At 41.5% G+C, this 16,727-nt stretch overlaps 1 protein-coding gene across 1 annotated transcript in view; it reads left to right on the top strand.

Moving 5' to 3' along the window:
• LOC306762016 (tripartite motif-containing protein 16-like) overlaps nt 1–3,270 on the top strand; it is a gene marked incomplete at both ends in the record, with an annotated part of 10,878 nt that extends 7,608 nt beyond the window's left edge. The window contains 4 exon segments of the mRNA XM_079248367.1: nt 186–364; nt 370–1,857; nt 2,749–2,820; nt 3,157–3,270. Coding sequence (XP_079104493.1) covers nt 186–364; nt 370–1,857; nt 2,749–2,820; nt 3,157–3,270 — 1,853 coding nt within the window.
• Nucleotides 3,271–16,727: the final 13,457 nt, after the last annotated feature.

Below are 16,727 nucleotides of genomic sequence, written 5' to 3' on the forward strand. Positions count from 1 at the left end.
TGACCAGGTAAGAAGTGAGCCCACGGTTTAAACCTAAAGTTCCCCAGATAATGGAAAATCCTGCTTGTTGCTGAAGGTGAAATCCGGCTTATGTTCACTGAGAAGAAAAAAGGAAAGAAGCTACTTGTTTTTAAATGTGGAAAAAGTTAATAAACTTCTTTGCTTTTCCTTACTCCTCACCTCAGCTCTGCAGGTCAGAAGTGAAATGGCAACAGAAGGAGATCAACTGGACCAAGAAACCATCTCATGTTCCATCTGTCTGGATCCACTGAAGGACCCGACCACCATTCCCTGCGGACACAGCTACTGCAGGGACTGCATCAAATCCCACTGGGATGGAGAGGATCAGAAGGGAATCTACAGCTGCAGTGCAGGAAAACGTTCACACCAAGGCCTGTCCTGGAGAAAAACACCACGTTAGCAGCTTTAGTGGAGCAGCTGAGGAAGACTGGACTCCAAGCTGCTCCTGCTGATCACTGCTATGCTGGACCTGAAGATGTGGCCTGTGATGTCTGCACTGGGAGGAAGCTGAAAGCCACCAAGTCCTGTTTGTTTTGTCTGGCCTCTTACTGCGAGAAACACATCCAGCCTCATTATGATGCTCCTACGTTCAGGAAACACCAGCTGGTGGAGCCCTCCAAGACCCTCCAGGACAACATCTGCTCTGCTCACAACGAGGTGATGAAGATGTTCTGCCGTACTGATCAGCAGAGTATCTGCTACCTCTGCTCCGTAGAGGAACATAAAGGTCACGATTCCGTCTCAGCTGCAGCAGAAAGAGCTGAAAAACAGCGAGATCTGGAGGTGAGACGACGACTGATCCAGCAGGGAATCCAGGAGCGAGAGAAAGACGCAAAGCTGCTTCAGCAGGAGGTGGAGGCCATTGCTGACTCGGCTGATACAACGATGGAGGACAGTGAGAAGATCTTCTCTGATCTGATCCATCTCATCCAGAAAAGAAGCTCTGATGTGAAGCAGCAGATCAGATCCCAGCAGGAAACTGAAGTAAGGCGAGTCAAAGAGCTTCAGGAGAAGCTGGAGCAGGAGATCACAGAGCTGAAGAGGAGTGACGCTGAGCTGAAGCAGCTCTCAGATATACAGGATCACATCCAGTTTCTACACAACTACCCCTCACCGTCAGCCTGCAGCGAGTCCACACACTCATCCAGCATCAACGTCCGGCCTCTCGCCTACTTCCAGGCTGTGACAGCAGCTGTGTCACAGCTCAGAGATAAGCTGCAGGACATCCTGACAGACGGATGGACAAACATCTGCCAGACGGTCAAAGATGTGGACGTCTTGCTGCCACAACCAGAACCAAAGAGCAGAGCTGGATTCTTAGAATATGCTGAAGAAATCACCCTGGATGAGGGCACAGCACACAGACGGCTGCTTCTGTCGAAGGACAACAGAAAGGTGACGAGAATGAATCAGCATCAGTCTTATTTCAGTGATCTGGACAGGTTTGAGGGGCGGTGTCAGGTCCTGAGCAAACAGAGTCTGACTGGACGCTGTTACTGGGAGGTGGAAATGACGGGAGAAGCTTCTGTTGCGGTTGCATATCAGGATGTTAGTAGACGTCAGTATAGCTGCGGGTTTGGATGTAATGGCAAATCGTGGACATTATATTGTAACCAAAACACGTATACATTTTGGCACCAAAATGTGAGCACTTCCTTCCAAGGACCTCAGTCCTCCAGAGTAGGCGTGTACCTGGATCACAGAGCAGGTGTTGTGTCCTTCTACAGCGTCTCGGGAAGCATGACCCTCCTGCACAGAGCCCAGACCATCTTCACCCAGCCGCTCCATGCTGGAGTTTGGCTCCGCAGCACTGGATCCACTGCTGAGTTCTGCAGAGTGAGCTCTCCAAACCTGGATGACAATGATGATGATGACCATGGTGATGATGATGATGATAACAATGGTGATGATGATGATTATGATATTTATGATATTGATGACCTCAGTTCTCCAGAGTAGGTGTGTACTTGGAATCACAGAGAAGGTGTTTTGTCCTTCTACAGAATACATGTCAAACTCAGGCCCACTAAAATTATATTTGTCCCGCGAGATGATTTCAAATATGTGATGACGATGATGATCATTATGATGATGATGGTGATAGCAATGATGATGAAGATGATAACAATGACAATGAAGATGATGATTATGACGACGACGACAATGATGATGATAATACTCCTGCAAGAATGAAATGATTTAAGTTTTACAGCTGAAAACTGCAAAACTCTCCTCAATAAAACCAAAATATTTTAATTCTTTCATGTAAATGTTTGGATTTTTGCTGAAAAGAATAAATTCCAGCTTCTTCTCTTCAAACTGAAGTGAGGCCGTGACACGAAAGCAAATTTTATCTGATCATCACATCATGTCGGATTAAAAATGCTTCGAAGCGCTGCAGCGGGGTGCAGAAGAAGCATTAAAACTAAAATCCTTAAGATCCACAATCCGGGAGGTTATTGTTGTGTCCCTGGTCCAACACACCTGACTGAAACAAATCGGTCATCGTGTTTGATCCATGTGAATTCAATCAGAGGTCTTGGACCAGGAAACCACTGGTGGACTGCAGCCCTCAAGGACTGGAGTTTGAAACCCCTGCATCAAAACTTACATTAAACACAGACAGAGACAAAGAGGTCAAATAGAAAAAGATAAAATGCATAAAACCCCACAGCCTGGGCTCCGGCATGTCAAGCAGGACCCCCTGTCCCCCTGGCCCCGCACCAGAGGAACAGACAGCCAGGCAACCCTCCCTCCCCACCCCATCTCAACACACCCTTCTCCACCCTTGTGGCCCTGGTACTCCCACTTAGTGCAATGTTCTTTGATTTGCCTGTTCACACCCCTGGTACTCTGAATTGGACTTAGAAAGAAATGGCACTTAGGCCACACACCACCTCCTGGTTCGTGCCCATGGTACTCTGGATGAGTTACCAGAGGGCAGAGCCCAGGACATTCCGGAGGAGCCCTGGACCCCATGTCCAGATTGCCCCCCTAAGTAAGGGGGATTTGGACCCTGGTACTGGCCAAAAATAGCTTGGATCGAGGGCTGACATACAGTTGATTGTGGCGAAGTAGCTGCTCTGCTACGCAAAAAACCCTGACCCAGAAGTACGTCGTCTGCATGTGATTTAGCACCAGGTTCTCCACAAACATCCAGAGTGCATCAGGAGAGGGGCAATCATCCTCCGGCTGCTCCCCAACCATGTCATGAATAGCTCCCTTCATCGGCTGGAGCCGGCTATCTGAGACCAACCGAAGCTCCTTGGCACTTAGGTATTGTATGTCTAGATTGGATTCTGACTTAGAGGCGTTTAGTCATAATCCCACAGATGGTAGCTTCGCACCACTGGCTCCTCAGCAAAGCACATCCACCTGATGCGACAACCAGCAACCCACTACATCATGGAGTCATCAGAAGACGAACAGGTCATTTACTTACTTCATTTAGTTACTTCCTTGTAAAACAAACCTTCGTCAGAGTTTCGGAATGATTGATACAGATTTGATCAGTCCTGGAAGACCCCCGACATTGCATGACATTGTCGGGCATTGTAGCCAGCATTTTACCATTGAAGTGGTTATTGTTGCTGGAACAATCCCCATTACAAAAGAGAGCAGAAGAAGGTGTAAACAGTTCAACATGCCTCTTCTAATGTTTTTGCTTGACTCCCTCCTGCATTATTTTGCAGCTGATTTCCAGGATAACAGCAAGTGTATCTCTGCCAAGTACTTCCGTGATGAGTATTAGCTGGGATTGCTGAAAAACATAAGATCAACATTGGGAGTCACAAGAAATCTAACTGGAATACCATCTTTCTGCAGCCTTGTGGAAGATAGAAACATGAGTGTGTCTGTTTGAGGGAGGCTTCATGCAAAATCTTCATCAGCTAGCTTTGGTCATGTAATCACATCAAGCAGACAGAACCATCTATGAAACCAGTGTCTTGCAGCTCACGGGTGTCCAGAGTCTTTCCTTTAGGGCTGCTGTTCTGCAACTTTTCCATGTCTTCCTGATCCAGCATACCTCAAGTACATTCAATGGATCAGTGTATTGTATTAAACTGGAATACAGAGTTAAACAATTAATGTCAATGAATCCTGGACTACAATCTGTTGAATATAGAATTTTTTGTAGTTTGAATTACATCTTTGCATTGTAGACATTGACAGAACCAAGACAACCCCAACAAGAATCACTTACTGCAGCGAGAACAAAAGTCAGTGTTTGTGTCAGATATATAAAGCGTCGTGTGAATCCTGGACTGCAATCTGTTGAATATAAACTATGCTTTATTTTCAATTTTACTTTGCATTGTGGACATCGTCACAACCAAGACAACCCCAAAGAGAAGCACTTGTGAAGAAAAGAATCAACAGTGGTTCCTTTGAGGTGATCTGAGAGTGAGTTAAGACTAAACATGGTGGCATCAGGTTCAAACACGATTGATACTAGGGCCGTCTTCGAACCAATGACTTACAAATAAAACATTAAATGGCATAAAATGAATCAACTGTTCATTCTGAGTGTTTGAAAGGTCAGCAAGACTACCCCAACAATTAGCACTTACTGTCTTCCAAATATCAAGTCAGTGCCTGTGTTAAGGTCATTTTGCAGACCAAATCCTGAAAAACACCATTTGGATCAAAAGCTCCCAAGAGAGAGAGAAGCACTTATGGACACTATTCAGCATCAGCTTGTCTGTTTGAGGGATTCTCTTCATCAGCTAGCGTTTATCCACAATGATTGCGTTTATCCACAATGACTAGTAGCTTACTGGAGATGTGAAGTGGTCACAGAGGTAGTTTTGCAAACTTGGAGACACAAACAATGGCCCAGACAGGAGGGGAAATTGAGTGGCTCCCAGCACGTCAGCTTTTTGTCTACAGGGGTTGGGGAAAACAGCTCACACCTGAAAATGTTTCAGGTGTGAGCTTAAGGTGTGAGAGGGAAAGCAACTGAAGAGAGCTCATTTGTCTTCTGTATGCAAACGGTATGCAGTGTCTGCCATTTGCTACAAACAGTCTTTGATTAAGTCAGAGTTGGGAGTTGATTTTGCAGGAGCAGTGGCTTCACTGGATTTTCTCAGACACAGGCACTTCTCTTAACTAAATCCATATTTAAAAGAAGAAGTGACATAAAACAGTTGAATTTCTTTCACAGTCTTGGGGACATTGCACACTCTGACAGAGGTTTAAGTGCTAGTATGAAAAAGAACCCTGACTTTCTTGTAGAGCTGAACTGGAGCGCTTGAACTGGAGTGCTTTAAGAAAAAAGGATAGAGTTTGTTGCAATGGGAATGAGATAGCCCTTGACTTAAGTCATGTGTAAATCTTTGTCATTTCTGGCGTAATGCTGTCCAACAGCACCAGCCAGTTCCAACGTAGGGTAGGTGCAGGGGAACTGGAGCCTGTCCCAACAAAGGCAACAATGAGACAGGCTAGAGCTTTTGTCTGCCTAGACTCACAATTTGTGCAGTCTTTGGATTTGAGGCCTCGTTGACGCAGTTGGTAGCGCGTCAGTCTCATAATCTGAAGGTCATGAGTTCAAGCCTCACACAGGGCATGAATTATCACCTCTTTGCACTTTCATTCAACTGCAATCACATGCTCCAGTCTCATGTAATCACATCAAGCAGACAGAACCGTCTATGAGACCAGTGTCTTGCAGCTCGCGGGTGTCCAGAGTCTTTCCTTTAGGGCCGCTGTTCTGCAACTTTTCCATGTCTTCCTGATCCAGCATACCTCAAGTACATTCAATGGATCAGTGTATTGTATTAAACTGGAATACAGAGTTAAACAATTAATGTCAATGTTTTCCAAGAACAAATTCCAACACGCTAAATTTCCAGCTCCATCTCCAGAAACGCCTGAAGAAGTGCGTAAACACCCTCAGCCCAAAGATGTTGGGAAGTCTGTCAGGATAGAAAAACTATTGAATATTGATTTAACACAATTGGAATAACACAGAGTTGAGTTTGACACCACACAGTAAGGCTTGAGGTCAAAACATTCGCAGATACGAAAAATGACATCAAACATTGACAAACACGCTGGAAGAGTCAGCATTTGAGTTTCCCCAACACCTGTGGTGAAGGGGAATTAGCTCAAGTGGTAGAGCGCTCGCTTTGCATGTGAGAGGTAATGGGATCGATGCCCATATTCTCCACAAGCCTTTCACCAGTTCTTGGTAAAACAGGCAGCTATTGAAAGCAAGATCAAAGAAAAAACCCTGAAAATAAGAGAAGCAAAAGTGTGATGACAGACTATATAAAAACTAACCCCACTGCAGCAAGAAACATGTTTCCAAAGACTGCAATCTGTTGAATATAAACTATGCTTCATTTTCAATTTTACTTTGCATTGTGGACTTTGTCACAACCAAGATATGACAAAATGGGATCCGACAAACGATAGATCTGGCGCATTATTGAGTTAGCAATTTAGTTAGCAAGAGTGAGCATCTCAGTTAAGGGGAATCAGCTCAAGTGGTAGAGCGCTCGCTTAGCATGTGAGAGGTAACGGGATCTATGCCCATATTCTCCACAAGATTTTCACTAGTGCTTTCTGTGATTGTGAGCAATGGCTTTTGAATGTTTGGCTTGCTTCAACTTAAAAACCATACAAAGATGCAATGATAAACTAATGTGATTGGAAGCCATCAAACATTGACCAATAAATGGTGGACACCCGAAAGGAACAAACACAATAGAAGTAACCCATCAATATAGCATGCTAAAATGATGCATGCCTCCTGACATTGTGATGGCATAAAATTACATGAAAGTGCTATTTGGACAGCTGTAAGCCTCATAGTTCCAGTGCTGTGGAGATATGCTGCAGCTTAGAGTAAGTGTGGTCCCAGTGGTAAATCTACCTTTTGCATTTCTTCTGCCAATTTTCCATTTCTTAACACTAGACAACCCATAGTTTTCTAATTCCTGTTACCATGTACAAAGGGCTGCCACAAAGCTGTGTGGTTTCAAATGAACAACTCAACAACAAACACATTGTAAAGGGGGCCAGTACCTTCCAGATTAACTTTTCACAGCCACAGCATGAAGTCCATCAAGTCCAGCACAGTTTTTCTGTTCTGAAGACAACAGTCCATCTTAAATGATGAATCCTTCAATATGCTCCATCTTCTTCTTCTAAAGTTTCTAAGTTGGAAGTAACGGTCATCAGAAGGTCACACAGACAAAGAACAACAGTCTCCTGAAGAATGCAAAACATTAGGTGTTAATGTGTTCTCGTTCAGCCTGCGGAAGACACTCAGGTTTTCAAGTACTTTCCAACAATACCTTGAAGAGAAAGTGCATAAAGTTTAAGTGTTTCTAAAAACTGACTTTAGATGAAGCTGACAAGGTTTGAGATGGCATATAACTACCCCAACAAGAAGAACTTACTTCACCAAGAAACAGTCAGTGTTTGTGTCAGGGTAATCATGCTGTTGAGATAATTAAACAGGTGGAAAGGGAATCCTGGATTGCAATCTGTTGAATAAAACTATGCTTTACATTTTTGCATTGTGGGCATTGTCACAACCAAGAAAACCCCAAAGAGAAGCACTTGTGAAGAAAAGACTGAACAACGGTTCCTTTGAGGTGATCTGAGAGTGATTTAAGACTAAACATGATCAATCAGCTTTAAATCTGTTTACTTCATGAAGATTTGGAACAGACAAGGACACAGTTCTGTGTAACTTTTAGCTGGGCACTGTTAAAATATTATTCAATTCAAGATAGAACCTGGATTCAATCCAACTTTCAGATCAACAAGAGTCTGAATCCATAATGGATCCTGAAAGGATTTCTTTCCACTGTGAGGAAAATGCGCAGGTTTTCTCAAGTCAGGACAGAAAGACACCCCAACTTTCAAGCACTTTCCAACAATTCCTTCAAAGAAAGTGCATAAAGTTGAAGTATATCTCATCCTGAAATTTCCAAAGACATATATGGCTGAAGAAGACAAATGTCCAGAGGACACATAACTACCCCAACAAGAAGCACTTACTGCAGCGAGAAACAAAGTCAGTGTTTGTGTCGGGGTAATTATTCTGACCAGATATATAAAGCGTCGTGTGAATCCGGGACTGCAATGTGTTGAATATAAACTATGCTTTAGTTTCAATCTTACTTTGCATTGTGGGCATTGTCACAACCAAAACAACCCCAAAGAGAAGCACTTGTGAAGAAAAGAATCAACAGTGGTTCCTTTGAGGTGATCTGAGAGTGATTTAAGACTAAACATCATGGCATAAGGTTCAAACACGATTGATACTAGGGCCGTCTTCGAACCAATGACTTACTAATAAAACATTAAAATGCATAAAATGAATCAACTGTTCATTCTGAGTGTTTGAAACGTCAGCAAGACTACCATAACAATTAGCACTTACTGTCTTCCAAATATCAAGTCAGTGCCTGTGTTAAGGTCATTTGCAGACCAAATCCTGAAAAACACCATTTGGATCAAAAGCTCACAAGAGAGATAGAAGCACTTATGGACACTATTCAGCATCAGTGTGTCTGTTTGAGGGATTCTCCGTGCAATATCTTCATCAGCTAGCGTTGGTAGAGTTTGTCTTTTTCAACCGTCCCAACAGGAAGCACTTCCTGACTTAAAAAAAAACAGTTAATGCTCGTGTTGGGCCCATAGCAAGGACTGTTCATCAGACCTCTTTCTTCCATGAAGTCCAGAGCAGCTCTTCTTCCATGTTGTTTCTCACATGCATTTTTCTGATGAGGCTTGTCCAACTTTTATCCTGAATGCTTCCACACCACACCTATTACTTCCACAAGTTTCTACGATGGGGGTATTGCCCATCAGACGGTCCATCAAGGAACAATGCTGTCATGAAGAATGCAAAACATTAGGTGTTGATGACTGGTCAATTAGCTTTCAGTGTGTTTACTTCATGAAGATTTGGAACAGACAAGGACACAGTTCTGTGTAACTTTTAGCTGGGCACTGTTAAAATATTATTCAATTCAAGATAGAACCTGTATTCAATCCAACTTTCAGATCAACAAGAATCTGAATCCATAATGGATCCTGAAAGGATGTCTTTCCACTGTGAGGAAAATGTGCAGGTTTTCTCAAGTCAGGACAGAAAGACACCCCAACTTTCAAGCACTTTCCAACAATTCCTTTAAAGAAAGTGCATAAAGTTGAAGAATATCGCATACTGAAATTTCCAAAGACATATATGGCTGAAGAAGACAAATGTCCAGAGGACATATAACTACCCCAACAAGAAGCACTTACTGTAGCGAGAAACAAAGTCAGTGTTTGTGTCGGGGTAATTATTCTGAACAGATATATAAAGCGTCGTGTGAATCCGGGACTGCAATGTGTTGAATATAAACTATGCTTTAGTTTCAATTTTACTTTGCATTGTGGACTTTGTCACTACCAAGACAACCCCAAAGAGAAGGACTTGTGAAGAAAATAATCAACAGTGGTTCCTTTGAGGTGATCTGAGAGTGATTTAAGACTAAACATGGTGGCATCAGGTTCAAACACGATTGATACTAGGGCCGTTTTCGAACCAATAACTTACAAATCAAACATTAAAATGCATAAAATGAATCAACTGTTCATTCTGAGTGTTTGAAAGGTCAGCAAGACTACCCCAACAATTAGCACTTACTGTCTTCCAAATATCAAGTCAGTGCCTGTGTTAAGGTCATTTGCAGACCAAATCCTGAAAAACACCATTTGGATCAGAAGCTCAAAAGAGAGATAGAAGCACTTATGGACACTATTCAGCATCAGTGTGTCTGTTTGAGGGATTCTCCGTGCAATATCTTCATCAGCTAGCGTTGGTAGAGTTTGTCTTTTTCAACCGTCCCAACAGGAAGCACTTCCTGATTTAAAAAAAAACAGTTAATGCTCGTGTTGGGCCCATAGCAAGGACTGTTCATCAGACCTCTTTCTTCCATGAAGTCCAGAGCAGCTCTTCTTCCATGTTTTTTCTCACATGCATTTTTCTGATGAGGCTTGTCCAACTTTTATCCTGAATGCTTCCACACCTCCACCTATTACTTCCACAAGTTTCTACGATGGGGGTATTGCCCATTGCCCATCAGACGGTCCATCAAGGAACAATGCTGTCATGAAGAATGCAAAACATTAGGTGTTGATGACTGGTCAATTAGCTTTCAGTGTGTTTACTTCATGAAGATTTGGAAAAGACAAGGACACAGTTCTGTGTAACTTTTAACTGGGCACTGTTAAAATATAATTCAATTCAAGATAGAACCTGGATTCAATCCAACTTTCAGATCAACAAGTGTCTGAATCCATAATGGATCCTGAAAGGATGTCTTTCCACTGTGAGGAAAATGTGCAGGTTTTCTCAAGTCAGGACAGAAAGACACCCCAACTTTCAAGCACTTTCCAACAATTCCTTCAAAGAAAGTGCATAAAGTTGAAGTATATCTCATCCTGAAATTTCCAAAGACATATATGGCTGAAGAAGACAAATGTCCAGAGGACACATAACTACCCCAACAAGAAGCACTTACTGCAGCGAGAAACAAAGTCAGTGTTTGTGTCGGGGTAATTATTCTGACCAGATATATAAAGCGTCGTGTGAATCCTGGAAAGCAATCTATTGAATATAAACTATGCTATATTTTCAATTTTACTTTGCATTGTGGACATTGTCACAACCAAGACAACCCCAAAGAGAAGCACTTGTGAAGAAAAGAATCAACAGTGCTTCCTTTGAGGTGATCTGAGAGTGATTGAAGACAGAACTTGATGGCATCAGGTTCAAACACGATTGATACTAGGGCCGTCTTCGAACCAATCACTTACAAATAAAATATTAAATGGCATAAAATGAATCAACTGTTCATTCTGAGTGTTTGAAATTGTCAGCAAGACTACCCCAACAATTAGCACTTACTGTCATCCAAATATCAAGTCAGTGCCTGTGTTAAGGTCATTTTGCATTGTAGACATTGACAGAACCAAGACAACCCCAACAAGAGGCACTTACTGCAGCGAGAAACAAAGTCAGTGTTTGTGTCGGGGTAATTATTCTGACCAGATATATAAAGCATCGTGTGATTTCTGGACTGCAATCTGTTGAATATAAGCTATGCTTTATCAAGTCAGTGCCTGTGTTAAGGTCATTTTGCAGACCAAATCCTGAAAAACACCATTTGGATCAAAAGCTCACAAGAGATAGAAGCACTTATGGACACTATTCAGCATCAGTGTGTCTGTTTGAGGGATTCTCCGTGCAATATCTTCATCAGCTAGCGTTGGTAGAGTTTGTCTTTTTCAACCGTCCCAACAGGAAGCACTTCCTGATTTAAAAAAAAACAGTTAATGCTCGTGTTGGGCCCATAGCAAGGACTGTTCATCAGACCTCTTTCTTCCATGAAGTCCAGAGCAGCTCTTCTTCCATGTTGTTTCTCACATGCATTTTTCTGATGAGGCTTGTCCAACTTTTATCCTGAATGCTTCCACACCACACCTATTACTTCCACAAGTTTCTACGATGGGGGTATTGCCCATCAGACGGTCCATCAAGGAACAATGCTGTCATGAAGAATGCAAAACATTAGGTGTTGATGACTGGTCAATTAGCTTTCAGTGTGTTTACTTCATGAAGATTTGGAACAGACAAGGACACAGTTCTGTGTAACTTTTAAATGGGCACTGTTAAAATATTATTCAATTCAAGATAAAACCTGGATTCAATCCAACTTTCAGATCAACAAGAGTCTGAATCCATAATGGATCCTGAAAGGATGTCTTTCCACTGTGAGGAAAATGTGCAGGTTTTCTCAAGTCAGGACAGAAAGTCACCCCAACTTTCAAGCACTTTCCAACAATTCCTTCAAAGAAAGTGCATAAAGTTGAAGTATATCTCATACTGAAATTTCCAAAGACATATATGGCTGAAGAAGACAAATGTCCAGAGGACACATAACTACCCCAACAAGAAGCACTTACTGCAGCGAGAAACAAAGTCAGTGTTTGTGTCGGGGTAATTATTCTGAACCAGATATATAAAGCGTCGTGTGAATCCTGGAAAGCAATCTATTGAATATAAACTATGCTTTAGTTTCAATTTTACTTTGCATTGTGGACATTGTCACAACCAAAACAACCCCAAAGAGAAGCACTTGTGAAGAAAAGAAACAACAGTGGTTCCTTTGAGGTGATCTGAGAGTGATTTAAGACTAAACATGATTAGTCAGCTTTCAATCAGTTTACTTCATGAAGATTTGGAACAGACAAGGACACAGTTCTGTGTAACTTTTAACTGGGCACTGTTAAAATATTATTCAATTCAAGATAGAACCTGTATTCAATCCAACTTTCAGATCAACAAGAATCTGAATCCATAATGGATCCTGAAAGGATGTCTTTCCACTGTGAGGAAAATGTGCAGGTTTTCTCAAGTCAGGACAGAAAGACACCCCAACCTTCAAGCACTTTCCAACAATTCCTTTAAAGAAAGTGCATAAAGTTGAAGAATATCGCATACTGAAATTTCCAAAGACATATATGGCTGAAGAAGACAAATGTCCAGAGGACATATAACTACCCCAACAAGAAGCACTTACTGTAGCGAGAAACAAAGTCAGTGTTTGTGTCGGGGTAATTATTCTGAACAGATATATAAAGCGTCGTGTGAATCCGGGACTGCAATGTGTTGAATATAAACTATGCTTTAGTTTCAATTTTACTTTGCATTGTGGACTTTGTCACAACCAAGACAACCCCAAAGAGAAGGACTTGTGAAGAAAATAATCAACAGTGGTTCCTTTGAGGTGATCTGAGAGTGATTTAAGACTAAACATGGTGGCATCAGGTTCAAACACGATTGATACTAGGGCCGTTTTCGAACCAATAACTTACAAATCAAACATTAAAATGCATAAAATGAATCAACTGTTCATTCTGAGTGTTTGAAAGGTCAGCAAGACTACCCCAACAATTAGCACTTACTGTCTTCCAAATATCAAGTCAGTGCCTGTGTTAAGGTCATTTGCAGACCAAATCCTGAAAAACACCATTTGGATCAGAAGCTCAAAAGAGAGATAGAAGCACTTATGGACACTATTCAGCATCAGTGTGTCTGTTTGAGGGATTCTCCGTGCAATATCTTCATCAGCTAGCGTTGGTAGAGTTTGTCTTTTTCAACCGTCCCAACAGGAAGCACTTCCTGATTTAAAAAAAAAACAGTTAATGCTCGTGTTGGGCCCATAGCAAGGACTGTTCATCAGACCTCTTTCTTCCATGAAGTCCAGAGCAGCTCTTCTTCCATGTTTTTTCTCACATGCATTTTTCTGATGAGGCTTGTCCAACTTTTATCCTGAATGCTTCCACACCTCCACCTATTACTTCCACAAGTTTCTACGATGGGGGTATTGCCCATTGCCCATCAGACGGTCCATCAAGGAACAATGCTGTCATGAAGAATGCAAAACATTAGGTGTTGATGACTGGTCAATTAGCTTTCAGTGTGTTTACTTCATGAAGATTTGGAAAAGACAAGGACACAGTTCTGTGTAACTTTTAACTGGGCACTGTTAAAATATAATTCAATTCAAGATAGAACCTGGATTCAATCCAACTTTCAGATCAACAAGAGTCTGAATCCATAATGGATCCTGAAAGGATGTCTTTCCACTGTGAGGAAAATGTGCAGGTTTTCTCAAGTCAGGACAGAAAGACACCCCAACTTTCAAGCACTTTCCAACAATTCCTTCAAAGAAAGTGCATAAAGTTGAAGTATATCTCATACTGAAATTTCCAAAGACATATATGGCTGAAGAAGACAAATGTCCAGAGGACACATAACTACCCCAACAAGAAGCACTTACTGCAGCGAGAAACAAAATCAGTGTTTGTGTCGGGGTAATTATTCTGACCAGATATATAAAGCGTCGTGTGAATCCTGGAAAGCAATCTATTGAATATAAACTATGCTTTAGTTTCAATTTTACTTTGCATTGTGGACATTGTCACAACCAAAACAACCCCAAAGAGAAGCACTTGTGAAGAAAAGAAACAACAGTGGTTCCTTTGAGGTGATCTGAGACTGATTTAAGACTAAACATGATTAGTCAGCTTTCAATCAGTTTACTTCATGAAGATTTGGAACAGACAAGGACACAGTTCTGTGTAACTTTTAGCTGGGCACTGTTAAAATATTATTCAATTCAAGATAGAACCTGTATTCAATCCAACTTTCAGATCAACAAGAATCTGAATCCATAATGGATCCTGAAAGGATGTCTTTCCACTGTGAGGAAAATGTGCAGGTTTTCTCAAGTCAGGACAGAAAGACACCCCAACCTTCAAGCACTTTCCAACAATTCCTTTAAAGAAAGTGCATAAAGTTGAAGAATATCGCATACTGAAATTTCCAAAGACATATATGGCTGAAGAAGACAAATGTCCAGAGGACATATAACTACCCCAACAAGAAGCACTTACTGCAGCGAGAAACAAAGTCAGTGTTTGTGTCGGGGTAATTATTCTGAACAGATATATAAAGCGTCGTGTGAATCCTGGAAAGCAATCTATTGAATATAAACTATGCTATATTTTCAATTTTACTTTGCATTGTGGACATTGTCACAACCAAGACAACCCCAAAGAGAAGCACTTGTGAAGAAAAGAATCAACAGTGCTTCCTTTGAGGTGATCTGAGACTGATTGAAGACAGAACTTGATGGCATCAGGTTCAAACACGATTGATACTAGGGCCGTCTTCGAACCAATCACTTACAAATAAAATATTAAATGGCATAAAATGAATCAACTGTTCATTCTGAGTGTTTGAAAGGTCAGCAAGACTACCCCAACAATTAGCACTTACTGTCATCCAAATATCAAGTCAGTGCCTGTGTTAAGGTCATTTTGCATTGTAGACATTGACAGAACCAAGACAACCCCAACAAGAGGCACTTACTGCAGCGAGAAACAAAGTCAGTGTTTGTGTCGGGGTAATTATTCTGACCAGATATATAAAGCATCGTGTGATTTCTGGACTGCAATCTGTTGAATATAAGCTATGCTTTATCAAGTCAGTGCCTGTGTTAAGGTCATTTGCAGACCAAATCCTGAAAAACACAATTTGGATCAAACGCTCACAAGAGAGATAGAAGCACTTATGGACACTATTCAGCATCAGTGTGTCTGTTTGAGGGATTCTCTGTGCAATATCTTCATCAGCTAGCGTTGGTAGAGTTTGTCTTTTTCAACCGTCCCAACAGGAAGCACTTCCTGATTTTAAAAAAAACAGTTAATGCTCGTGTTGGGCCCATAGCAAGGACTGTTCATCAGACCTCTTTCTTCCATGAAGTCCAGAGCAGCTCTTCTTCCATGTTGTTTCTCACATGCATTTTTCTGATGAGGCTTGTCCAACTTTTATCTTGAATGCTTCCACAAACTCCACCTATTACTTCCACAAGTTTCTACGATGGGGGTATTGCCCATCAGACGGTCCATCAAGGAACAATGCTGTCATGAAGAATGCAAAACATTAGGTGTTGATGACTGGTCAATTAGCTTTCAGTGAGCTGTAAGCCTCATAGTTCCAGTGCTGTGGAGCTATGCTGCAGCTTAGAGTAAGTGTGGTCCCAGTGGTAAATCTACCTTTTGCATTTCTTCTGCCAATTTTCCATTTCTTAACACTAGACAACCCATAGTTTTCTAATTCCTGTTACCATGTACAAAGGGCTGCCACAAAGCTGTGTGGTTTCAAATGAACAACTCAACAACAAACACATTGTAAAGGGGGCCAGTACCTTCCAGATTAACTTTTCACAGCCACAGCATGAAGTCCATCAAGTCCAGCACAGTTTTTCTGTTCTGAAGACAACAGTCCATCTTAAATGATGAATCCTTCAATATGCTCCATCTTCTTCTTCTAAAGTTTCTAAGTTGGAAGTAACGGTCATCAGAAGGTCACACAGACAAAGAACAACAGTCTCCTGAAGAATGCAAAACATTAGGTGTTAATGTGTTCTAATTCAGCCTGCGGAAGACACTCAGGTTTTCAAGTACTTTCCAACAATACCTTGAAGAGAAAGTGCATAAAGTTTAAGTGTTTCTAAAAACTGACTTTAGATGAAGCTGACAAGGTTTGAGATGGCATATAACTACCCCAACAAGAAGAACTTACTTCACCAAGAAACAGTCAGTGTTTGTGTCAGGGTAATCATGCTGATGAGATAATTAAACAGGTGGAAAGGGAATCCTGGATTGCAATCTGTTGAATAAAACTATGCTTTACATTTTTGCATTGTGGGCATTGTCACAACCAAGAAAACCCCAAAGAGAAGCACTTGTGAAGAAAAGAAACAACAGTGGTTCCTTTGAGGTGATATGAGAGTGATTTAAGACTAAACATGATTAATCAGCTTTCAATCAGTTTACTTCATGAAGATTTGGAACAGACAAGGACACAGTTCTGTGTAACTTTTAACTGGGCACTGTTAAAATATTATGCAATTCAGGATAAAACCTGGATTCAATCCTACTTTCAGATCAACAAGAGTCTGAATCCATAATGGATCCTGAAAGGATGTCTTTCCACTGTGAGGAAAATGTGCAGGTTTTCTCAAGTCAGGACAGAAAGACACCCCAACTTTCAAGCACTTTCCAACAATTCCTTTAAAGAAAGTGCATAAAGTTGAAGAATATCGCATACTGAAATTTCCAAAGAC

Source organism: Telmatherina bonti (genome assembly GCF_933228915.1).
Source record: "Telmatherina bonti genome assembly, chromosome: 11".
NCBI classification, from domain to species: Eukaryota; Metazoa; Chordata; class Actinopteri; order Atheriniformes; family Telmatherinidae; genus Telmatherina; species Telmatherina bonti.